The 25,911-nt window shown below is 41.7% G+C and overlaps 1 protein-coding gene across 1 annotated transcript in view; it reads left to right on the forward strand.

Moving 5' to 3' along the window:
- LOC138609461 (NACHT, LRR and PYD domains-containing protein 12-like) overlaps positions 1 to 25,911 on the forward strand; it is a 125,613-nt gene that overhangs the window by 98,531 nt on the left and 1,171 nt on the right. The window contains exons 16-18 of the mRNA XM_069682097.1: positions 9,176 to 9,349; positions 24,113 to 24,280; positions 25,831 to 25,877. Of these exons, the coding sequence (XP_069538198.1) occupies positions 9,176 to 9,349; positions 24,113 to 24,280; positions 25,831 to 25,877 (389 nt within the window). The remainder of the gene's footprint in view (positions 1 to 9,175; positions 9,350 to 24,112; positions 24,281 to 25,830; positions 25,878 to 25,911) is intronic.

Raw genomic sequence — 25,911 nt, forward strand, 5'->3', positions numbered from 1 at the left:
GTCTTGTTTAACAGACGTTTTAAGGCTTCAGTGGAGGGGATCACGTCAGCTGCTGTGGCTGTCGCTGAGCTAATGTCTTTTGTTAGCTGTTCACACGGGTTAACTATAGTCAACATGTTTTCAATTAAAGTCCATTGATGTGCGTTCAGAAAAGCAGGTCATTCAAAATCTACTGCATATGCTGCAAGGGCTCGCCTCTGCTCCAACAAACATCTTAGCATGTAGAACGTGCTATTCCATCTCGTGGGCACGTCTTGTTGAAGCCTTGTGTCTTTCATGCCTAGTTGTGTCTGTAAGTCTTTAAGACGGGAGGTGGCAAGTTGGGAGTGTTTGAAGTGACCGACCATCTTCCTGCTGATCGAAACACAGCCTATGATGCTTCTTTGGCTCAGCACAGCCTCGTTTACGGCGAGCTGTAAAGTGTGTGCCATACAGCCCAAGCTTGAGAGCCCACATTCCTCCATGGCCTTGGACATATTGCGTGCATTATCCCTGAGCACAACATGCACTTTGTCTTTCGTTATACTCCACCGTTCAAGCATGGTTTCAAAAGCTTGGCATATCATTGTCGCTGTGTGCGACCCGGAGCACTCCTGTGCGTGCAGCAAGGCTTTTTGCATCCTAAAGTCTTCATCCAACCACTGCGCCATTAAGCTAAGCAAACTGACCGGACTAACGTCAGAAGTCCATATGTCCGTGGTGAAACGTATGTTTAGTCCGTTCTTGTCGATCAAATTATGAATGTGTGTGGCGACTAAATCGTACAAGGCAGGGAGGGACACATCCGAGAAGAAGCGGCGGCTTGGGAGGGTGTAACGTGGCTCCAAATGCGCTACTTACTTGCGAAAACCCGGATCCTCTACCACAGAAAAAGGCTGGTCGTCAAGCGCTATGAATTCCATTACGTTGCCGTTTATGGCTTTAGCCTTTTCGCTGTCTCTAGTTTTCAAATGCCTGCTGAATGGGGACGTCCACGGTCCGTGATGTTGTTTTAGCCTTGGCGCTAGTAGCTGCTGCCGCGGCTGCTTCATATTCTTTTAATATAGCTTCGCCGCGATGAAGACCTTTCAGGTGAGATATAAGATTTGTTGTGTTAAAACTTGCCGTCTTCTTTCCTCCTCTCGGAATCCTCGTTGAACATGTTTTGCAAATAGCAATGGTGTTGTCATCTGCTTCCACCGAGAAAAACAACCAAACTGGCGAAGACATGCTAGCTCCGGTGTCCTGCTGTTAGCGCAGCCAGTCAGGCAGACACGGGGCCAGCTTGCCTTGGGTCCTGCTAGTAAAGCGCGGTAGATGATGTCACAAGCGCGACACGGCCTGTTTTAAAAGGCACTAAATGTCTAGCAAGCAATTTCACCAATTCCTTAACTTTATCGCATCTATTTATCGGATTACATTTATTTATCAGAGCCATAAAAATGACGTAATTTCCCCCCATATCGACCGATTATTTATCCGTCCGATAATTATCGTGCATCCCTAGCCAATATCTATGTTGTACAGAGTAGTCTGCAAAAATGTGTACAGGCTGGACAGAGCATCATCATATTTCACACTGAAAACAAAGTGGGACTTGAACAGCTCATCAAATGCGCCCAAGGATGTACCTGACTGACATGGAAGAAGCTTTCTATCCACGACTATGTAGAAGCTGAAACCCTGAGCTTTTGAAGTCCCTGTGGCCAGAAGATATGGCTGGGGGTTTCCTTCTGTGGTGATGAGGTGATCCTCCAGGCTCTGGCAGGACTGAAACACAGTGAAAAGCACTTCCATATAACACATTTCTTTAAAACACACGATACCACAATATTTGGAATTGGATTTGTTGACAAACCTTGTGAAATTTCAGCAGGTGATCTGTTGCCTCTCCGACACTGATCTTCTTGGCCCGTTTCCTTCCAGCTGGTTGCGGAGTGAGAAGATGCAGCAAGACAAGAAGAGAGGCCATGTCGCTGTGCCACTCTGCAATCAGTGAAGAAAACCATTACTTCATGTGTTTCACACCTTGTCAATGTTGAGGTCACCTTTGTTGTCCCCTCTTCATCTAACGTCTTATGACCATGCTGCTCAGGCGTGCTTGTGTGAAACTAGCTTAACACCTCACTGCTCAGACTGGACAAGTTACTACAAACTTTTGATGTGCATCGGTCAACCCAAGATTTTTATCTTAAAAGGACAGGCTCCGGTTTGATCAAGTCTGGAGTAGTTCATCCAGAATATCTAAAAAGATTTTGGAGCAAACATGTCTGTTTTTGGCAACTTATTGCAATACAAATTAATTATGTCTATTGTAATACTACCTGGATCATCTGCAGTGTCAGATTCTTCATTCATGGCAGATTTGAGCTGTTTTTTCAGGAGAGGTGTCTCTCTGAGGGCCCTGGCTTCGTGGATGACCTTGTCTTTAAAACAGGGGGCCCATTTTTCCAAGAACCTGGAGGAAGTCTCTGCTCCAAACATCATCGAGAAGTCCTGCAAAATCTCATATAAAAAGGAGCGGAACTAGTATTACCATCACCTTGTCTACATGTATGTATTTTGACAAACATTTTTTAAATTCGTATTAGTTACCTACCAGTCCCTTTGTGTCTAAGAAACGAGGAAACAGTTGAAGTATGTCCACTGACTGCTGTGGGTCATGGAGCATCTCTTGACGATAGTGGAATGTTTCTCTCATCTTCTGGAAGACTAAATCCCGGTCTGTAGTGTGGTGAAGAAGGGACACTGCCTCCATACGATCATCTCCCGATCGCTTGTCATCTATGGAACCAAATGATCTTGGCGATGTGGGGCCTCCTTTCAGCAGCACTCTGTTAGTGGATGTTGATGTGGATTTGGATTGAGGTTGGACAGTCTTGACCCTCCACTCAAGAAAGCCAGTATTGCTCTGTATGTCATAAAAATGTTCCTTTAAAAAAAAAAGAAAGGATTCCTCTGGTTAACGTGCAGACACTATCAAGTTTTTAATCTCACTCAACAAACAAATCTGTGACCACCATCAATATTTTACACAAAAACTAAAATGCACTCACATATCCCTTTTTTACGGTGGCCGGCAAGGGCAAACGTGCTGCAACAGCCCAAACGATTTCGATTAGAAGAAACGCGCTGCAAATACAGAAACGATGTAAATTCAAAAACACAAGCAAAAGTCCAAAACATATTCAACGACAGAAACGCGCTGCAAATAAAAAAAACTGCTCCAAAAGCCAAAACAAATACATTAACATCAAACGCGCTGCAAATACAGAAACGATGCAAAGTCAAAAACACACAAACCCAGAAAACACATGCAAAAGAAAAACGCTGCAAATACAGCCCTCACAACGGAAGTGCTCCAGGCCTGTAGGGGGCGCTCGGTTATTAACGGGAGAGAGGGGGAGACGAGACAGTGAATTTATTACTTCTCAGACTTTCTAATGTTAGACGCTGCTGGAGCGGTGCGTCTCTGTTGGTCATGTACTACTGACAACTTTAAAACATGAGCAAAGAATTCACTACTTTTGTTGAGACACGGCTCCTGATCAACTGATAGCTTTGCTAAAGTAACCGCTGCTAATTATAGCTTCTGTTAGCCGTGCAGCTAGCGGTTCTTTATGATTACTCTGTCCGGTATCGGGCTCCGGTTACAGTAAAGTGTTCGGGTAAACTCAACTAGCAAAAGGTTGTTCGGGTGTTTGGGGTTATCTCGTCCGCAGCGGAAGCTACGGCCGGGCCACTACCATACAGTCAGAGGCCAACACCGCTTAGTTTGAGAACAGGGAACTGCATGCAATTTTTCATTTCCGTAACCCCAATTTTAAAATTACATTTCTTGCATGGGTGCTGTCCATGACAGGTTGAATAATTGGACATCCAGCATCACATGTGTCACTAGCTGGACTGCTTAAGCTTGAGATGGACAATGTATCTGTTAGACTTGGAGATGAAGGCCCTTCACCATCTTGCTGCAGGATTGAAATATCTGAGGATACAGGGCACAAACAATCAAAAATTAAGAACCACAATGCTACCATTTACCATATAATCGGGGCCTGGTCACCACCATCTGAGATGAATACAGACAACAGTCGGAAATTGTCTTTGACAAAGCATCAGGAAGTCTATGATAAATATGTACAGGATGCCATGACAATCTCATGGAGTAAGTTGTGATCACTTAAATAGAAAACCAATTTAAATTGTGGAAGTGGAAACAAATTGTCCTTCAGTCTGTGGCCTCCTAAAGTTCATTATACTGTGACTGAGAAATAGACACCATTTGAACAATTAGCTAGAATAAAAGATTTTGTGTGCTAGCTTAACCCAAAATCCCAACTTGCCCCAACTTCCAGATGACTATTTTGTAAGTCCTATAAACAAATACCAAAATAGTTCCTACCACAAGTGTCACGTATTCTGTCGAGTCTGTACTTTCAGCCACATGTTTGGATGATTCTGCTCGTGGGAGGTCTGAAATATACATGGTACATAGAATGTTGTTTTGGTATCTAATCAATGTTTGTTCAAATATATATATACTAATATATATATTTACTTTATCTTCAAACTGAAAATGAAACTGAAATTTGAAATCACTTTACCATCATCAGTGTAGATGACAAAGCACACTTCTTTGATTGTTGCAAGCTCTGGAAAGACATCCTCATCCACCTCTATGCCCTGCTCATCCGTGACTTTCAGTGGCTTATTTTCTGGTAGGAGAAACTTCTGCTGCACTGAAGCACAACAGTCATGATGCCATCAACAACGTCTTCCAGTTTGACATATTTCTTTGTCCCTCCATGTTTCACCTTTATCAACATCTTGAACACAAGATAGAACTTTATTATTCCCAAAGAAAATTCTCGTGCCAGATTTCTCCAAAAAAATGGCAAAAAAACCTTGAAATAAGTAACAAGTAAAGATTGTTACTGTAACATGAGTCTCTGTTGGGGCTGATGTGATTGTATGTTCAACACAAAGTTAATCCATTAACATGTTCGAGTAAAGCAAACCAGGCATTGTTCTGATATGTATGGTTTTAACAGCGCTACTTTGTCTAAGTAGTTTATACAGTGACATTTGTAGAAGATATACAAGGGTATTTTATCACAGGTTTTAGGTGCTCTTACAAACATTCAGCAAGTTAAAGATGCTGGGCTCACCTGGGCTCCCCAGAGGTGTTAGCCTACCGTACCTTACATCATTGCACTCTACTGTTAGCTTGTTAGCTAGCGCAACTTTAGGTCTAACAACTGATCCGGCTATGTCTCCCTGCTATTAATTAAAATAATACAATCTCTAACAGTGGAGACAGGCTCGCGCTGCTGTCTGGGCTGTTGATTCAACATAAATAGGAGGCAAATGTGTAAACGTTCCCTTCTCAGCATTCCCTCAAAGCATGTCCCGTGTCCGTGTCGGATACCTTCCTCAAAGAGGCCGCTGGTTCCGCACACGTAAATCTAACGGAAACAACACGTGTTCGTGAATATTTCGATAGAACTAGAAATGCTGTAACGTAACGCTAACTATCTTACAATTGATCAAAAACAGAAGTAACGAGAAGAACGTTAAAACGTTAATTACATGCAGGAAGACGTGGCTAACTTCAGGTTCACAGTGTATTCTGCACGTTTAACAGGGGCGGTGCAATTAAGTTACTGTCAGCAGCTAACTAGCAAGTTCGTCGTAGCAAATATAAGCAATAACGTTATATTACACTAACAGAAAATCCGTCACACGTTAACATTTAGTTTGAGACGTAAAATTGCACTTTTACCTGTCTCTCGAGGAAGTGATCACTGCTTGACGCGGTAAGAGAGCCGTTAGGAATGAACTCAGGAGAAGTGTTTATTCACTACCCACAACACCCTGTGAATTAACTTCGATATTTCACACCACCGAAGAGTTTCCCTCAACACAAGCTGGGGTCTACATGAGAGAATAAACTCCAAAAATCTAACTCCTTCACTATTTTTTGTCTAACTCCTTATTTTGCAACTCTAAGAATTTGCTGTGTGTAATTAAAATGGCTTTAATATCACACTGAAGGGGTCAGCTGACAAAGGATCTTGTCACCAGTGTTGTGTTCATGTTCACAGCTCAGTAACTTGACTTGGATATATAAATGCTGGTCTAAGACAGTCTGAGTTATGTTCATCTGGACTCCATCATGTGTGGTCCAAAGAGAAGAATCCCAACGACGACTGTAATAAAGCAGAGATGATGATTGGAACATTTATAAACTTATAAAGAGCCTTTCCTTCAGACTGAACAGTCCAGTACAGTAGCTGCATCACTGCTGATGACAAAGCAATCTGTGTTGGTCTCTGGCTCCTTCTTACCTTCACTCCTCCCCGAGTACTTTGCCCACAGACTTGAAGGTGCTGACCCTCTATCCCACAGCTTCATACTCTGCAAACTGCCCCAATGTTCTCTGGAGGTCACAGAGAAACTAAGTCAGCAGAACGTTATCCACAGCAGAGGCCATCATGACGGACCCTCTCTACCCATGCTTTGTCTTCATATCCTGTTTATGAAAGTCAGAAAATAATCTTTCACAAGGTGACAACCGTATGTGGCGCCGGTGTAGCTCCGCCATTAAGACACGCCCCATGTATAGAGGCACACTACTCGACGCAGAGGCCCTGGGTTCGACTCTGACCTTCGGCCCTTTGCTGCATGTCCTCCCCGGTCTCTCTTCCATCATTCCCGACTCTATCCACTGTCCTGTCCAATGAAGGCAACTAAAGGTTTAGATTTTTTGACCTGAGCCAGTTGACAGGTAAGGGTGACTTAGTTTCCTCACCGTGAGCCAGTAAATACTCTGGACATAAGTGAACTTACTTTGAATGTGTGTAGCTACATTTGGTTCTGTGAAGAGTCTTGTATTCCCACACGTCAGGTGAAACTTTATCCAAACAATAAGCCATGGATCACTAAGTTCTTGAAAGAAATAACAAGGAAGAAACATAACCTCTTTAAAAATAGCAGTGTTGAAGAGAACAGGGAGGTAAAAAGACTGGTTAGGGCAGAGATTCAAAAAGCTCAATTCAGTTATATGGATAAAATTGAGGACAAATTTAAAGGTAATGATCTAAAAAGTTTCTGGAATGGCATGTCAGTCATGACAGGCACAAAAAAAGGTAATATGAATATTAAAATGGATGGTTTTAAATCAGACAAGGGGCTAGCTGCTAATTTTAATCGTTTTTATCTCAGGTTTGATACAAAAGATTTTAAAGAACAAGCTGATCAGATAGAATTAGAAACCTCCTCCACTCCACAGCTTGAATTGGGTGTACAAGATGTCAGGAACATACTCCGTAAAACCAAGACCAACAAGAGCCCCGGCCCTGACAATATATCTGGTCATCTTCTCAAACACTGCGCAGATCAATTACCCCCTATTTTTCAGCACATATTAAAGTGTTGCTTAGAGCAACAAAAGGTTCCTACTCTGTGGAAGAAGTCCACAATAGTACCAGTGGCTAAGAAAAAGTCCCCTAAGGGCATTAGTGATTTTAGACCTGTGGCCCTGACTTCGCTAGTTATGAAGGTTTTTGAAAAGCTCATCAAGAGAGAGCTAGTTGGAGTTGTGGAGGACTCATTGGATCCTCTACAGTTTGCCTGTAGGAGTAAAAAAGGGGTTGATGATGCTGTTCTTACCCTTCTTCATTTACTTTTTAAAAACCTTGAAGGTCCAGGGACACATGCACACCTGTTATTTTTAGATTTATCTTCTGCTTTTAACACAAGTCAGCCCCACTTGATGTATTCTTAATGAACTCTTATGCGTTTTAATGTTCTTTGTAACCGAGTCTATGTGTTTGTGTTTTCTAAATGTTTTTGTGTTACTTGGATGCAAAACAAATTTCCCCTCGGGGACAATAAAGTAAAAGTTGAAGTTGAAGCCAGAGAAGAGATCTGAGGATGGGGGTAATGTGAGACCTGGTGAGGAGTCTTGCAGCAGCATTCTGTGTTGACTGCAGGCGATTAAGCGCAGACTTGCTGAGTGACGAGAGGAGTGTGTGGCAGTCGTCGAGGTGAAACTACAGTTGAAACTAAAGTTCTCAGTTTACTTATATTTCTTAGGTGGACGTAACATGATCTGGTTACCTGCTTAACATGGCTGTCAAAAGATGATGATTTATCAACTATTACTCCTAAATGACGTGGGCTAAAGCCAACAGCAGAGGAAAGGGGCCCAATGTTGTGATCCTGTGAGCTGATTGGATGGAAAGAGCTCAAGACGGTAGGAATAAGAGAGGAGCTAGCATGAAGTGGATGAGAGTTATGATGCATATTGGACCTAATAGTCATTACTTTATCAACACAGAAGGAAAGGAAGGTATTGCAGTCATCAACAGTGAAACATGGTAATGTGGAGAGCGCTGGTGAAACAATGTTTTAAATAGTTATGAAACGTTGGGATTTCTTTTTGATGAAGAAATCAGGTCAGCAAAATAAGCCGTCCAGGCTTCCTGTACTGCTTCTTTAAAAGAACGCCGGAGATCTTTAAGATGTAGGCGATGCACTTCCACAGACGTTCAGACCTGTGACAGTGTGGTCTCAGGCAGCAGACAGCCTCTGTTATCCACTGACAACTGTTGCAGGTAGCCCGAGTCCTAACCTTTAAAGGTGCCTCTTTGTCCAGTAACGTGGAGCAATGACCATTAAAAGACTGCGTTAAAAACTCAACATTGTGAGGATTTATATTAAAGTCACAGCAGGAGTGTGCTGAGAACTGGTCGGCTGTATTTCCTGTAATGAGGAGGCTCTTCTGAGGCTGCTGCCAGTGGTCAAAGCCTCCAACAAAGCTCTGTATGTGAACACATCATTCTCCATGTTAAATGTAGTTTTACTTTATTCAGAAAAAAACAACTATTTCTTGTAATTGTTTCCTTTTATGTACTGTTGATTCCTCTTCAGGCTGAGTGGCTGTAAACTGTCAGAGAGAAGCTGTGAGGCTCTGTCCTCAGTCCTCAGCTCCCAGTCCTCTTCCCTGAGAGAGCTGGACCTGAGTCACAACAACCTGCAGGATTCAGGAGTTAAGCTGCTGTCTGCTGGGCCAAACCGTACACTGGAAACTCTCAGGTCAGGATTAAACAGATTTAACAAGTTTATCCAAAAAGATTTCATTGACTTTCTATATTTGATTTGTAATTAACTGAGTGAAGATCCTCTTCAGGCTGAGTGGCTGTAACCTGTCAGAGAGAAGCTGTGAGGCTCTGTCCTCAGTCCTCAGCTCCCAGTCCTCTTCTCTGAGAGAGCTGGACCTGAGTCACAACAACCTGCAGGATCCAGGAGTGACTCTTCTGTCTGCCGGTCTAAAAACTCCACACTGCAGACTGGAAACTCTCAGGTTAGTGTGCAGCTGTGTGAAAATGATAACCCTCTGAGCTCACATGTTCCGTATATTTGCTCAGTTCTCAGCTCTCAGTCCTGTGAGTCTGAATAACCCTGCACAGCAAATTCGGCCCTTTGGAATAAACTCTCTGAGTTAAAATCAACTCAATTTGAGTGTACATGTGAGACCATCAAATAAACTCTAGGGCATAGTTAAAGTTCCTCTTTTCCGGGAGTTGATCTTTCAACTCTTTTTAGGAGTTAAAACTGAACTCCTCTGGGAGTTAAAACACTACTCCCATTAAGAGGAAAAAGCACTCTCATTGAGAGTTCATTTTAGGTGAACTCTTTCACAGTGTTAACAGTGAAATTGTTTTATTTAAAGGGATAGTTCGGATTTTTTGACCCCCAGTTGTATGATATACATGCCAGTAGTGTAGCAGATGCAAAGCTATTTGCTCACTCACCGAGTCCCGTGGTCGGACTTCTGTCCGGTTCCGAACGTAAAAAAAGTAGTTCCGGTGAGATGCCAGGGTCATGAAACCAAAAAGTTTTACCCTAAAAAAACAACACGGAGGCAAAGGTGATCCATTTTCAACACAAAACCACCCTCCGCGGATTTCATATACCGCGCCGTTTTTTTGGCACTATTTTCTCTCTCGAACAATCCAGTATCACTACGCCTGCGGCAGGCCGGTCTCTCAGGTAAGCCGACCTAACAGCTGTTTCACGTTGATTCTGACCCATTCACGTAAGTAGTAAACATGTCGGACTGTGAAAGTGATGAAGAAGATTTACCTTTTACTCCGGATCCAAAGGGATATCTGTATGAACCTGAATATACGGATGCTGAACTTCGTCAGATGGACTTAGAACGGGCAGAGAGAGAAAGGAGAGAAACAGAAGCTGTGCAAGCAGATGAGGGGCCCGCTGAAACGAGAGATAGACTGCATGAAAACTGGTGGTGCACCTGTGGGAAGTGCCAGCCAATGCCCACCGAGTTGGAGAGCTACTGCTGTCGGGATTGGGAGCTGGACATGCCGCAGTTGCAAGATCTCTCAATCTCAGAGGAAGCCAGCGCATCCGCTTCTACCTGTATCACAAACCACCAGGACTTTCTGGCGCTCCTGAATGCTGGCGTTTTGCAGACCTTTTTCCACATACCCAAAATGAACTGGAAGAGGCGTCCCAGGCCAGCTGGACCCGACGGACAGCTGTCTTTAGAGTAAGTGTTGTTATGATCGTCTCTTATGACAACAATCATGGAATTCATTCGTATCCATGAGGGTATTCGTGGAGTCTGAGTCGGTGAATATTTACTACACTGTTATTGAATACTGATATAGAATATTATACAGTTGTGTTGGCTTGTTTGTCTTTGTGATTATGATATAATAGAATATAATATTATAATGTAACTTATTGTTCTGTTATACAATATGAATTGATCACTAAGTAGGCTATATAATCCTAATACTACCCACAATTTCCCAGTTTGGGGATAAATAAAGTACATTATCTATCTGTACTTCAATATATATATATCTATATATCTATAGATATATATATCTATCTATCTATACTACAACTCAACTCAACGTGTCAATCATAAATACGTCTTACATATGCTTGTAACTGACCATTTAGCATTTTACATACAGTATGCTCAGACTAAACATGTTATGTTGTTTTATTTTTCAGACAATACAGGCTGGTTGGCTATCGGATCGTGCTTGAATGGGCCCTAAAAGGAGAACAGCTGGGAAAAGGCAATAGGAGAGTTCTTCCTTCATGTGTGGTAAACACCATAAGACAGACATATCCATCACCAAATGGACAATATGTAGGCTTCAAAGAGTCAGAGGAAGCACTGGGTTTGTTTTAGTTGTGTTGAAATCTGATTTGGCAAGTTCATTTTTAAAGTTGAGTGTTACCCTGAAAGACGCATGTTTCCTTTTTCTTTAAAATATATTTAATTTTATTTTTAAGAAACACACAAATTGAAAGCACCTACCTATATATTTTCAATTGTTAAAAAATAATTTTCAGGCATTGTGAACCAAATGTAAGCCTGGAAGACTAATGGTTGGACTAAAAAGTTTTTGTAAATAAAATTGCAGACGAAAATAAAGAATATAACTTTTTACATCTCTGAGTTTCAAACATTCTCTCCCATAACTATATAACTATAGTGCACGCTGCTTTTGTACAAAAGTACACAATTATTAAAAAACAAATATATAAATATATATAATTTCTATATGTATAAACATATATAAATAAGCAGCATCCAAATGGGCAATTTGTTATTCACAAACAACAACTGAAGTGAGACGTCTCTGACAGAAGAAAGCAGCAAAACTTTGGTTTGGGCCTACTTTCTGTGGGCTAAAAAGTCTCAAACAGGTCCCTATTTGCCTCGAAATCGTGTTGCATGTTGTGCCACCAGATCATCCTTGTCTGGCTTTGGAGTTGGAGCTATATTGGCCGGTATGTTGACAGGAGGATGGATGTGGAACTGATCATCTCCAAGCTTGATGTTCTTGTCAAGTCGCCGTTGGATGACACGCTGCACCAAGTCTTTCCTGAAACTCTGAGAGGTTGGCACATAGAGCTTCCTTGCAACCCCTTGACTTGATTGCTTGGAGTGAAACACATTGTATTTTTCTTTCCCTGGGGGAATAAAAATAACCATCAGTTGGAAGTTAGTACAACTGATAACTGACTAGATGTAATCCAAGTCCATTATACAAAAAAACCATACAAATTGAAGCTACCTTTTTTGCTTCATCTTTCATGCTTACCAGCCTGAGTAGTATCCTGCTGACGGCCAACATTGTGGTTGTGGTCAATAACACTCAGTTGCATTCGTGCCTGCGTGGTGATGTATTGGAAGTGCCTCCTCTTCTCAGCATACTTCAGCATAGCGCTGTGGAAAACCTCAAGATCCCCTGAAACAACAGATTTTATTTAGACATTTGTCATGCACATTTCTATAACAGCCTCACACATAACATTTCAAAGCCTCCAAAATCTTTTAGTTTTATACAGTACATTTGCTGATCAATTGTTGGCTCAAAGACCAGGCAACATAATCTGTGTTTTCTCCTGCAGTGTATGTGACATTTCTCTGACATGTCCTTCTCTGATTGAAGCATTGGAATGTTTGGAAATGATTCCAGCTCTTAGCTTTTTAGTCTCGATCTAGAGCTCATCGTTTTGGGAATAAATACGTCAGGCACGGTCCACATAATATTCATAAGCTTATTCCAATTTACCAGTGTGCTTGAATAAAGTCATTTGACTCAGGTCCCTCAAGAGATTCTTATCAAGAACAACAGAAGTGCATACCTTTTAAAACAATGATTGTACGGAAAATTATAAGATAGAATGTAACTTGTTAATACACATATGCAAATATGTTTATACTTCTACACACGCACAAACACACGTTAGTATTACCTAGTTTCTCTTACCTGGGGTGTGGGCACCGCCGTGCTCTTCAAGATATGCATTTTCTTCTGTCCTGGGCGTGGAGGGACATAATCTTCTTCGGTGAAGTGCGCGCTGCAAACGCGAAGTGTTTTTTACCCTCATCGCCTTGGTACGTATGCTCAACCCGACTGCAACAAGCCAAAGTTCTCGTAGGGCACGATCCCTGGGAAAACGATGAAATACGTGCGGTGGAATATTTTTGTTACTGCAGCCTGGAAAATCACAAATTTGCACCATTTTGACCAGTATCTCCTCTGTGTCAACAAACGTCCTCTGCCAAGTTACAATTCCAGCGTGTTCTCTCCAAAACAGCTGATGGATCACGTCACCTGAGAGACCGGCCTGCCGCAGGCGTAGTGATACTGGATTGTTCGAGAGAGAAAATAGTGCCAAAAAAACGGCGCGGTATATGAAATCCGCGGAGGGTGGTTTTGTGTTGAAAATGGATCACCTTTGCCTCCGTGTTGTTTTTTTAGGGTAAAACTTTTTGGTTTCATGACCCTGGCATCTCACCGGAACTACTTTTTTTACGTTCGGAACCGGACAGAAGTCCGACCACGGGACTCGGTGAGTGAGCAAATAGCTTTGCATCTGCTACACTACTGGCATGTATATCATACAACTGGGGTCAAAAAATCCGAACTATCCCTTTATTGAACACTTACAGAGTTAATATATAAAATCACAAAAAATGTTTTTCAGTTGAAAATTAATACAAAAAGCACATAAATTACTTCAATGCCTTTATTTGAACACATCCAGAAAGTGTTCAGGGGGAAAAAGGAACTTGAACCCAAGAAGCAGAACACAGACACTGAGGCTGGTTTCAAAGCAAAAGAGTGTATTACAAACTCAAAAAAGGTACGAAGGTGAAGGCAGGGCTGAGGTATAAGGGGAGCCAAGGTTCTTTTCCTGAGGGAGTGGGTCAAAAAGGATTCCAGGAGTAGGCTGGTGGTGGGAGCAGGTCCAAGGCACTGTAGGCAGAAGAAACGAGGGTAAGTGACACAGGAATGCAAAATCTGGAGAGCAAAAGGCTGAAGCGTACTGACTGTCAAACTGAGTCTACGATCTGGCAGTGTGGTGGTGAAGAAGCCGGGTATTTGTTGATTAGATGATTAGCAGCTGCCCACTGGCTCCCACACACCTGAACCCACTCCTGTAATTAAGCAGAGACAGACACACAGAAACAGGGAGGGAGAGAGACCTGCTAGGAGGCAGCAGTGGGCGTGACAGAAAGTGTGTTCACAACTCCTTGCTTCATGAATATTAACTTTTGTAACAAGTTACATTTGGAGTAAAAGCTTTCTTCAGTAACAGTGTAAACATGTAACAGCATACACATTTAAAATAAACAGCTACAACGGCAGCTTAACAGTTAGGAAATTGTGTGGTCAAATGGAAATCACAAATAAAAAATATGTAGTAAAAAAATAAATTTGCATATTTCAGCAAAACTGTAAAAAAATATACCATACCACATCCCTCTGTGCTGCATAAACTTTTCTGAGGAAAGTGCAAGTGTGATCATTTTTAAAACAACCTTAAATGTAAATGTACAGCAGTCTGTTAGGATTCTGAAAGCAAACTTCTCTGTAATGCAGGATTATGTTCACATGAAATAGAATGTTAAACGTGCTGTTAAAGCACGAAAACATGTACAAGAACGTAAAACATGAATTCAATACATTCAGTTTGGCCAACATTTTAGGCATTTTAGGCCAACAGATTAAATAATACAGCCCTCTGACACAACATCAAAATAAAAATCACACCCATAGGACATTTGAGAATCCAAACTTTTGAAATGTCTTAATTTCTCCCTTTCTAGAACCAGTATCTTCCTGGGGATGTTTTCACTAACTTGGAAAGCATGGAAATGGTCATGGAAACAAGTTTCATGTTCATTTAGAACTAAAACACTTTACCATTGTGCAAAATGATAGAAGTTATTTTGCTGAAGACTGGTGTGTTTTCTTGTGTCAGTACAAACAAAGAGGCCAACGCGATATTCACACTTTACCCAGTTTGTCAGGTTGACAGTGGCTTGTGAATCAATGTGAAGATATGTAGACACATGCTCTGTACACTCTAGTGTTTCAAGTAAACACATTTTGACTGGACCAGACTCAATTGCTTTTGAAGTCAGGCATTCCCAATGATAGGCTACTGCAAACTGGTGTTTCCTTGCAAGTGATACTGTTAAAAAGTTTTTCACACCATCCTTAAAAAAATGGTGTTTAGCCATAGTCCAGCCATAGCCATAGCCTTAGTCATAGTCCAGATATGAATGAGGGGTCCAATTTTTCGAATGCACCTCGGATAGTGGACCATGAAATGATGTTTTGGAATCAAGTTCTTTGATGGGTACAGTTCTTTGAAGAGCTGGTGATGTTCAATGATAAGGTGCTTTAAATACACGGTCATCCCTTCAGTGATTGAGTATGAGAACACAATGTTTATTATGTTCAGCAACAAGAGCATCAAGCGCCAGTGCAAATCATCCTCTGATACCAGGTCACCAAATATCAAAGGTGATCAAACACAGTGTTTGTGATGCGTTTAACCCTATTCCATGTCCGACACAGTCAAGCTTTACATTTGTTGGCTTGTTTTTCTTTTCCACATAGCCATAATTAAAAGCATAAATCCTATTCAAGAGGCTTTCTTTGGAGATGAAATGTTCAATCAAATATTCAAATAGAAGTTTGACCTCATATTGACCAACCCCTTCCAAAATGTCATGCATGATGTCAACTGCATCATTTTCTGCATTATGGAAATACTGCAAAGTGTTCAGTATGCTCTTTCTGTTGATGCCAAATGAAGAAGTTGGATCATCTACCAAAGAAGAATAATGTTGATCATTGAGAACTGGTGATCTTATGGTCAAACGTGGGTCATCTTCTGAGAAAAGTGACGGAGCTGAAGATTTATCAATTAGGCAAAGTCTACAGAAGTCATTTGCACTAAATGGCTCCAAGAATCCAAGAATGCTGTGCATACCCAAATTATCACCAGTAATTTGTTCAAGAGTGCCACGTACAGGAAATTCAGCAAATGGAAGAGCAACCCCAGTTGTCTCTAATATTTTCAAGTCTCTTACTAAGGGTTTCAGAATTTCATCAATGCCGTATTTCTTAGCATCTTGTGCATGAAACAATGATACTAGATGAATATTCATTAAGGCAGAATTCACCTTGGGTGGAAGATTCCTGAGGATGAAGTAAAGACAGCCAACTTTATGAATACCTTTTTTTGACCCTAGTGGGTTTGCACACTCAACATCGTCATAGAACAACTGGATTTGGAGGGCAAACTTGTCACTTGAAAACAAGGGATGACTTTTGAAGTAGCTTCCATCACAGAAGTTCTCGTATTTGTCACTCTGAGTAGATGTTTGCATCATCTCAGAAATAGTTTCATTCTTGAAGATGAACTGGAGTGTTTTGAGTATGGGAATATATATGAATTTGTCAATGATTGGAACTTGCTCATAGGTTCCACTTTTGCTATTTCGTCTGGTATCAAACCTTATACCTAGACGCTTTTCAACTGGTACAATATCCCATTTTTCTGTGAAATATTTCTTCCATTTACTGTCAGAATTCAAGTGGCTAAAAGGGTTGTCAATACCTTTAAATAACTCTTCTATGGCTGATCTCGCAGGACTGCCGGCAGGTAGTAAGTTTAGTACATGGTCCTGAATATTAGACTGTAAGTCTCCCACAAATTCCTCTAAATTCTCGATGGTAGAAAGCACTACAGTATTTGGTACACCGCTTCCTAAAAGCTTGGCAATAATTGATGCACACATATCTTTGCTGCCCGTTGACACTGAAGGGCCTGCTTCAATATTTTGGTGCTGAGATGAAGTGGAAGGTGTTTCATCATTTAGGCACAGAGGATTATTGTGCTCTTGAATGGCATGGTTGGAATGGGTCTCCTCTGTTGCACATGTGTTGACAATATGCGCATGTATCTTTATGAGATGTCTTCTAAACCCAGAATAACTAGAGAATTGCAAGCAACATCCTATTTGACCACATTTTAGCCTCAGATTTTTCCCAGGATAGATTCCATGCATTAGTTTGAGGTGCCTGAATAAAAGTAAGGCTGTACCAAAGGATGACGCACAGAGGAAACATCTCAACATTTTTGCTGCTTGAACTTTTTACGGCTTGTTCAACAACTTTGCTCTCAACTCCTTGACTTTTGGAGTTTCTTCCATTGTGCCAATATCTATGCTGTACAGAGTAGTCTGCAAAAATGTGTACAGGCTGGACAGAGCATCATCATATTTCACACTGAAAACAAAGTGGGACTTGAACAGCTCATCAAATGCGCCCAAGGATGTACCTGACTGACATGGAAGAAGCTTTCTATCCACGACTATGTAGAAGCTGAAAACCTGAGCTTTTGAAGTCCCTGTGGCCAGAAGATATGGCTGGGGGTTTCCTTCTGTGGTGATGAGGTGATCCTCCAGGCTCTGGCAGGACTGAAACACAGTGAAAAGCACTTCCATATAACACATTTCTTTAAAACACACGATACCACAATATTTGGAATTGGATTTGTTGACAAACCTTGTGAAATTTCAGCAGGTGATCTGTTGCCTCTCCGACACTGATCTTCTTGGCCCGTTTCCTTCCAGCTGGTTGCGGAGTGAGAAGATGCAGCAAGACAAGAAGAGAGGCCATGTCGCTGTGCCACTCTGCAATCAGTGAAGAAAACCATTACTTCATGTGTTTCACACCTTGTCAATGTTGAGGTCACCTTTGTTGTCCCCTCTTCATCTAACGTCTTATGACCATGCTGCTCAGGCGTGCTTGTGTGAAACTAGCTTAACACCTCACTGCTCAGACTGGACAAGTTACTACAAACTTTTGATGTGCATCGGTCAACCCAAGATTTTTATCTTAAAAGGACAGGCTCCGGTTTGATCAAGTCTGGAGTAGTTCATCCAGAATATCTAAAAAGATTTTGGAGCAAACATGTCTGTTTTTGGCAACTTATTGCAATACAAATGAATTAAGTCTATTGTAATACTACCTGGATCATCTGCAGTGTCAGATTCTTCATTCATGGCAGATTTGAGCTGTTGTTCAGGAGAGGTGTCTCTCTGAGGGCCCTGGCTTCGTGGATGACCTTGTCTTTAAAACAGGGGGCCCATTTTTCCAAGAACCTGGAGGAAGTCTCTGCTCCAAACATCATCGAGAAGTCCTGCAAAATCTCATATAAAAAGGAGCGGAACTAGTATTACCATCACCTTGTCTACATGTATGTATTTTGACAAACATTTTTTAAATTCGTATTAGTTGCCTACCAGTCCCTTTGTGTCTAAGAAACGAGGGAACAGTTGAAGTATGTCCACTGACTGCTGTGGGTCATGGAGCATCTCTTGACGATAGTGGAATGTTTCTCTCATCTTCTGGAAGACTAAATCCCGGTCTGTAGTGTGGTGAAGAAGGGACACTGCCTCCATACGATCATCTCCCGATCGCTTGTCATCTATGGAACCAAATGATCTTGGCGATGTGGGGCCTCCTTTCAGCAGCACTCTGTTAGTGGATGTTGATGTGGTTTTGGATTGAGGTTGGACAGTCTTGACCCTCCACTCAAGAAAGCCAGTATTGCTCTGTATGTCATAGCAATACTGTCATAATGTATCTGTGGATCCTGTATACAACTGAAATCATGTGTATCATTGTTAGTGTGTCAGAGGTACTACATGTTGTTGTTACATTATTACTTTTTATTTTTTGCAGCGTTCCTCTCTTGCCTTATTTGCAGCAGCAGTGTTGCTTTTCACCGTAATAACTTTTTACATATTTATCTTCCCTTTAAACAATTTGACGCCGAGCCGGACAGAGTAATCATAAAGAACCGCTAGCTGCACGGCTAACAGAAGCTACAATTAGCAGCGGTTACTTTAGCAAAGCTATCAGTTGATCAGGAGCCATGTCTCAACAAAAGTTGTGAATTCTTTGCTCATGTTTTAAAGTTGTCAGTAGTACATGACCAACAGAGACGCTCCGCTCCAGCAGCGTCTAACATTAGAAAGTCTGAGAAGTAATAAATTCACTGTCTCGTCTCCCCCTCTCTCCCGTTAATAACCGAGCGCCCCCTACAGGCCTGGAGCACTTCCGTTGTGAGGGCTGTATTTGCAGCGTTTTTCTTTTGCATGTGTTTTCTGGGTTTGTGTGATTTTGACTTTGCATCGTTTCTGTATTTGCAGCGCGTTTGATGTTAATGTATTTGTTTTGGCTTTTGGAGCAGTTTTTTTTATTTGCAGCGCGTTTCTGTCGTTGAATATGTTTTGGACTTTTGCTTGTGTTTTTGACTTTGCATCGTTTCTAAATTTGCAGCTCGTTTCTTCTAATCGAAATCGTTTGGGCTGTTGCAGCACGTTTGCCCTTGTCGGCCACCGTACTTTTTTGAGTATGGATCCTTCAAAGATGGGAAGAGAGCCACAATCCCAAGGGCATGGAACTCCTTTGTGGCTTTAGTTACAGCTCTCCTGCAAATGCAAAATAATTCATTGTCATATGATTCTTTCCTCCTCACAAAAGTAAATTTCATGTTATAAACAAAAAGCCACTTACCCTTCCTTTTCACGCATGTGAGCTACTATGATGTTCACCATTAATCGCCGAGTAGAATCTTTCAAACTATCCTCATACTCATTGACGACTGTCCTCCCTGCTGGCTTAGTAGTGAGAATCTGCTCCACTATCTGAAGACAGAAGATAACAAGACAGCAAAGATAAGATGTGATTTTTAAACAAAATAACTATCTCCATATATTTATTATACAAATGATAAATTAAGATCATTTTTCATTTCCGTAACCCCAATTTTCTTAATCTTGTTTTAAGAGTCAGGCAAACAAAAAGTGTAAAAGTAAATAATTAAAATACATTTCTTGCATGGGTGCTGTCCATGACAGGTTGAATAATTGGACATCCAGCATCACATGTGTCACTAGCTGGACTGCTTAAGCTTGAGATGGACAATGTATCTGTTAGACTTGGAGATGAAGGCCCTTCACCATCTTGCTGCAGGATTGAAATATCTGAGGATACAGGGCACAAACAATCAAAAATTAAGAACCACAATGCTACCATTTACCATATAATCGGGGCCTGGTCACCACCATCTGAGATGAATACAGACAACAGTCGGAAATTGTCTTTGACAAAGCATCAGGAAGTCTATGATAAATATGTACAGGATGCCATGACAATCTCATGGAGTAAGTTGTGATCACTTAAATAGAAAACCAATTTAAATTGTGGAAGTGGAAACAAATTGTCCTTCAGTCTGTGGCCTCCTAAAGTTCATTATACTGTGACTGAGAAATAGACACCATTTGAACAATTAGCTAAAATAAAAGATTTTGTGTGCTAGCTTAACCCAAAATCCCAACTTGCCCAACTTCCAGATGACTATTTTGTAAGTCCTATAAACAAATACCAAAATAGTTCCTACCACAAGTGTCACGTATTCTGTCGAGTCTGTACTTTCAGCCATATGCTTGGATGATTCTGCTCGTGGGAGGTCTGAAATATACATGGTACATAGAATGTTGTTTTGGTATCTAATCAATGTTTGTTCAAATATATATATACTAATATATATATTTACTTTATCTTCAAACTGAAAATGAAACTGAAATTTGAAATCACTTTACCATCATCAGTGTAGATGACAAAGCACACTTCTTTGATTGTTGCAAGCTCTGGAAAGACATCCTCATCCACCTCTATGCCCTGCTCATCCGTGACTTTCAGTGGCTTATTTTCTGGTAGGAGAAACTTCTGCTGCACTGAAGCACAACAGTCATGATGCCATCAACAAAGTTATTATTACTTTCCCTTAAATGCCTTCAGACAAACCAAAAAAAACTTACCTGCAGTGATAAATTCCATGAAGCTGACGTCTTCCAGTTTGACATATTTCTTTGTCCCTCCATGTTTCACCTTTATCAACATCTTGAACACAAGATAGAACTTTATTATTCCCAAAGAAAATTCTCGTGCCAGATTTCTCCAAAAAAATGGCAAAAAAACCCTGAAATAAGTAACAAGTAAAGATTGTTACTGTAACATGAGTCTCTGTTGGGGCTGATGTGATTGTATGTTCAACACAAAGTTAATCCATTAACATGTTCGAGTAAAGCAAACCAGGCATTGTTCTGATATGTATGGTTTTAACAGCGCTACTTTGTCTAAGTAGTTTATACAGTGACATTTGTAGAAGATATACAAGGGTATTTTATCACAGGTTTTAGGTGCTCTTACAAACATTCAGCAAGTTAAAGATGCTGGGCTCACCTGGGCTCCCCAGAGGTGTTAGCCTACCGTACCTTACATCATTGCACTCTACTGTTAGCTTGTTAGCTAGCGCAACTTTAGGTTTAACAACTGATCCGGCTGTGTCTCCCTGCTATTAATTAAGATAATACAATCTCTAACAGTGGAGACAGGCTCGCGCTGCTGTCTGGGCTGTTGATTCAACATAAATAGGAGGCAAATGTGTAAACGTTCCCTTCTCAGCATTCCCTCAAAGCATGTCCCGTGTCCGTGTCGGATACCTTCCTCAAAGAGGCCGCTGGTTCCGCACACGTAAATCTAACGGAAACAACACATGTTCGTGAATATTTCGATAGAACTAGAAATGCTGTAACGTAACGCTAACTATCTTACAATTGATCAAAAACAGAAGTAAAGAGAAGAACGTTAAAACGTTAATTACATGCAGGAAGACGTGGCTAACTTCAGGTTCACAGTGTATTCTGCGCGTTTAACAGGCGCGGTGAAATTAAGTTACTGTCAGCAGCTAACTAGCAAGTTCGTCGTAGCAAATATAAGCAATAACGTTATATTACACTAACAGAAAATCCGTCACACGTTAACATTTAGTTTGAGACGTAAAATTGCACTTTTACCTGTCTCTCGAGGAAGTCAAAGTGATCACTGCTTGATGCGGTAAGAGAGCCGTTAGGAATGAACTCAGGAGAAGTGTTTATTCACTACCCACAACACCCTGTGAATTAACTTCGATATTTCACACCACCGAAGAGTTTCCCTCAACACAAGCTGGGGTCTACATGAGAGAATAAACTCCAAAAATCTAACTCCTTCACAATTTTTTGTCTAACTCCTGATTTTGCAACTCTAAGAATTTGCTGTGTGTAATTAAAGTGGCTTTAATATCACACTGAAGGGGTCAGCTGACAAAGGATCTTGTCACCAGTATTGTGTTCATGTTCACGGCTCAGTAACTTGACTTGGATATATAAATGCTGGTCTAAGACAGTCTGAGTTATGTTCATCTGGACTCCATCATGTGTGGTCCAAAGAGAAGAATCCCAACGACGACTGTAATAAAGCAGAGATGATGATTGGAACATTTATAAACTTATAAAGAGCCTTTCCTTCAGACTGAACAGTCCAGTACAGTAGCTGCATCACTGCTGATGACAAAGCAATCTGTGTTGATCTCTGGCTCCTTCTTACCTTCACTCCTCCCCGAGTACTTTGCCCACAGACTTGAAGGTGCTGACCCTCTATCCCACAGCTTCATACTCTGCAAACTGCCCCAATGTTCTCTGGAGGTCACAGAGAAACTAAGTCAGCAGAACGTTATCCACAGCAGAGGCCATCATGACGGACCCTCTCTACCCATGCTTTGTCTTCATATCCTGTTTATGAAAGTCAGAAAATAATCTTTTACAAGGTGACAACCGTATGTGGCGCCGGTGTAGCTCAGCCATTAAGACGCGCCCCATGTATAGAGGCACACTACTCGACGCAGAGGCCCTGGGTTCGACTCCGACCTTCGGCCCTTTGCTGCATGTCCTCCCCGGTCTCTCTTCCATCATTCCCGACTCTATCCACTGTCCTGTCCAATGAAGGCAACAAAAAAAAGGGCAGCAAGTTCAGATTGTTTGACCTGAGCGAGTTGACAGGTAAGGGTGAGAGTTATGATGCATATTGGACCTAATAGTCATTACTTTATCAACACAGAAGGAAAGGAAGGTATTGCAGTCATCAACAGTGAAACATGGTAATGTGGAGAGCGCTGGTGAAACAATGTTTTAAATAGTTATGAAACGTTGGGATTTCTTTTTGATGAAGAAATCAGGTCAGCAAAATAAGCCGTCCAGGCTTCCTGTACTGCTTCTTTAAAAGAACGCCGGAGATCTTTAAGATGTAGGCGATGCACTTCCACAGACGTTCAGACCTGTGACAGTGTGGTCTCAGGCAGCAGACAGCCTCTGTTATCCACTGACAACTGTTGCAGGTAGCCCGAGTCCTAACCTTTAAAGGTGCCTCTTTGTCCAGTAACGTGGAGCAATGACCATTAAAAGACTGCGTTAAAAACTCAACATTGTGAGGATTTATACTAAAATCACAGCAGGAGTGTGCTGAGAACTGGTCGGCTGTATTTCCTGTCATGATGCCGGCATGCAATGTTCTTTTAGGACAGGAAAGGTCATCAATTACACAGAGATCAAAGGAAATACATGAATGATCACTGATCAGTTGGTCTTCACAGCAGATATCATTAATATCTAGTCCCAGAGATGAAGGTCCCAGGTGTGACCCCTCCTGTGAGTGGGGCTTTAAACATGTTGCTTGAAGTTCAAAGATTCAGTGATATTAAGAAATTCAGTGGCTACACAGTTTGTGACATCATCAATGTGCAGGTTAAAATCAGCAGCTAAAAGTGCTCTGTCCAGCTTCATGAGAGAAGTCAGAAAGTGAACTCAGGTAAAAAGTGAGCAGCTGGACCAGGAGGTCGATCAATGAGAACACCACAGTGAGACCTCCACCGCGGCCTGAGCGACGTGGAGTCCCAATAACTGAACAGTCCATGGGGCACAGTTCATTTAAATGAACACATTCTTTTTGTCAGGTTTCAGTGTAGAAGAGAAGAGACAGACTGTCCCTTAAAATAAGTCATTTAATATGTGAGCCTTGTTACCCACAGATCTGCATTAATCAGACACATTTTAATAGAGGAACGGGGCCTTCGGGGGGGCATGCAGGTTAAAGGATCACTCGCCCAGCAGGGTGATGCTGACTATGACGAGGGCGTGAGTGCTGGTTAGTGATCCTGACTGGGATGAGCATGATTACAGGAGTGAAGGCAGAGATACAAGTTACAGAGTTAGTAGTGACCCCTCCTAGCCAAGAGTGGTAACTGATGGTGTGTGTGTGTGTGTGTGCGTGTGCGTGCGTGCGTGTGTGTGTGTGTGTGTGTGTGTGTGTGGGTGTAGTCTGTCAGGCTGTCTGATCACACAGGAAGGCTGTGCTTCTCTGGCCTTGGCTCTGAGCTCCTCCCACCTGAGAGAGCTGGACCTGAGCTACAATCATCCAGGAGAACCAGGAGAGAAGCTGCTGTCTGCTGGACTGGAGGATCCACACTGCAGACTGGAGACACTGAGGTACAGACAGACAGACAGACAGACAGACAGACAGACAGACAGACAGACAGACAGACAGACAGACAGACAGACATGTTTTGTCCCTCAGCTTGTTTTCCATCTGTATAAATGATTTGGATCTTAAAGAAGAAATCTAATGTAGGTGTACATTTGAAGAATTGAATTGTGGGTATTTTGTTGTCTGCAGACGATGTTGCTCTACTGGCTGAATCAGAAGATGATTGACAACATTTGTTAAAGACCTGCTGTTACAGGTGGAGGTTGTTGATTCATCAGAGTAAAACACAGATAATTCACTTCAGAACAAAGGGTGTTCCAAGCAGGAGGAAAATGTTGACTCTTGGGACGGTTACATTGGAATACACACCTGAATATAAATATCTGGGATCTTCTCTTGATGAGTTTATGACTCATGAAGCTGGAGTTAAATGATTGGCTGGTTGGGCTGGCAGAGCACTGGGGTCTGTTGTTACCAAGCTGCAGATATGTAAAGATGTTGGGTGTTCCACTTCCTCTCAGCTCTATGATGCATGTGTTTCCCCCACACTGAATGATGCCTCAGGGATATGGGGATTCAAAGACAGTAAAACTTCAGACGTTATACTAAACAGAGCTGAACGCTGTTTTTGAGGCGTTCATAAATGTGCTCCTACTTTGGCTGCTCAGGGCGACGTGTTGGTTTCCTGGATCTATACAGAGAAAATGTGAAATGATACGACTGTGGAATCGTTTACTGAACATGTCAGAACATCGGATCAATAGGAAGGTTTTTCTGTGGACTCAAATGTACAAGTCTCCATGGGCTGCAGAGCTTCATGCTGTTTGTGAGGAAGCTGGCTTACAGTATATATACAGGAATCATTTATCATGCAGCCTGAACACAAGTAGAAAAAGTGATTTGCTAGATTAGAATAAAAATGGTTCAATGATATCTTGTTAAAACCTAAATTAGGAACATATATCCAAATCAAGCACAGTTATGGTGCTGAAGCTTACGTTACAGCAAACTGAACCAGGAGTCAGAGGTGTTTAGGTGCACAGGTGAGAACAGGAATCCTTCCTCTGGCTCTTGAAGTGGGCACATTTAAACACATCCAGGAGGAACACAGGCTGTGTGAGCTTTGTGAGAATGAATCACATTTTCTTTTGTATTGTCCTTTTTATGATGAGATCAGAGCATCCTTGATGAATGAAATGTATGCTGAAAATCCTCAAATGTTTTGGTGCTCTGACGACGACAGGATGGAACGTTTGTTTGGCTTTAATGTTTATAAGTCGGCCATTTTTGTTTGTAGATCCTGGAAGAAACGTCAGGATGGTTTATTTCTTTCATATTATTTCTGTTACGTGTCGACTTCTGGTTTCTGCTGTCTCTCTGCCTTTTTATGGGCCGGACATGTTGTTTATGTCTGACAGTAATAACACAATCAATCACACACAGACAGACAGACAGAAGCTGTCTCTCTGTCTCTAACTGGTGACCTTGCTGTCTGATGGAGGATGTGAGTGAAGCTGTATGAAGTCGATTCTGATCTGGTTTCTTCCTCCAGGTTGGACCATGGTGGACGGCACAGACTGAAACCTGGTCTGAGGAAATGTGAGTGTGTTTGAACTTTGATTCATGAGAACAC

The sequence above is a fragment of the Semicossyphus pulcher genome, unplaced genomic scaffold (assembly GCF_022749685.1).
Source record: "Semicossyphus pulcher isolate SPU_LCO1_2020_fin unplaced genomic scaffold, fSemPul1.0.p SCAF_5, whole genome shotgun sequence".
Classification (NCBI taxonomy): domain Eukaryota; kingdom Metazoa; phylum Chordata; class Actinopteri; order Labriformes; family Labridae; genus Semicossyphus; species Semicossyphus pulcher.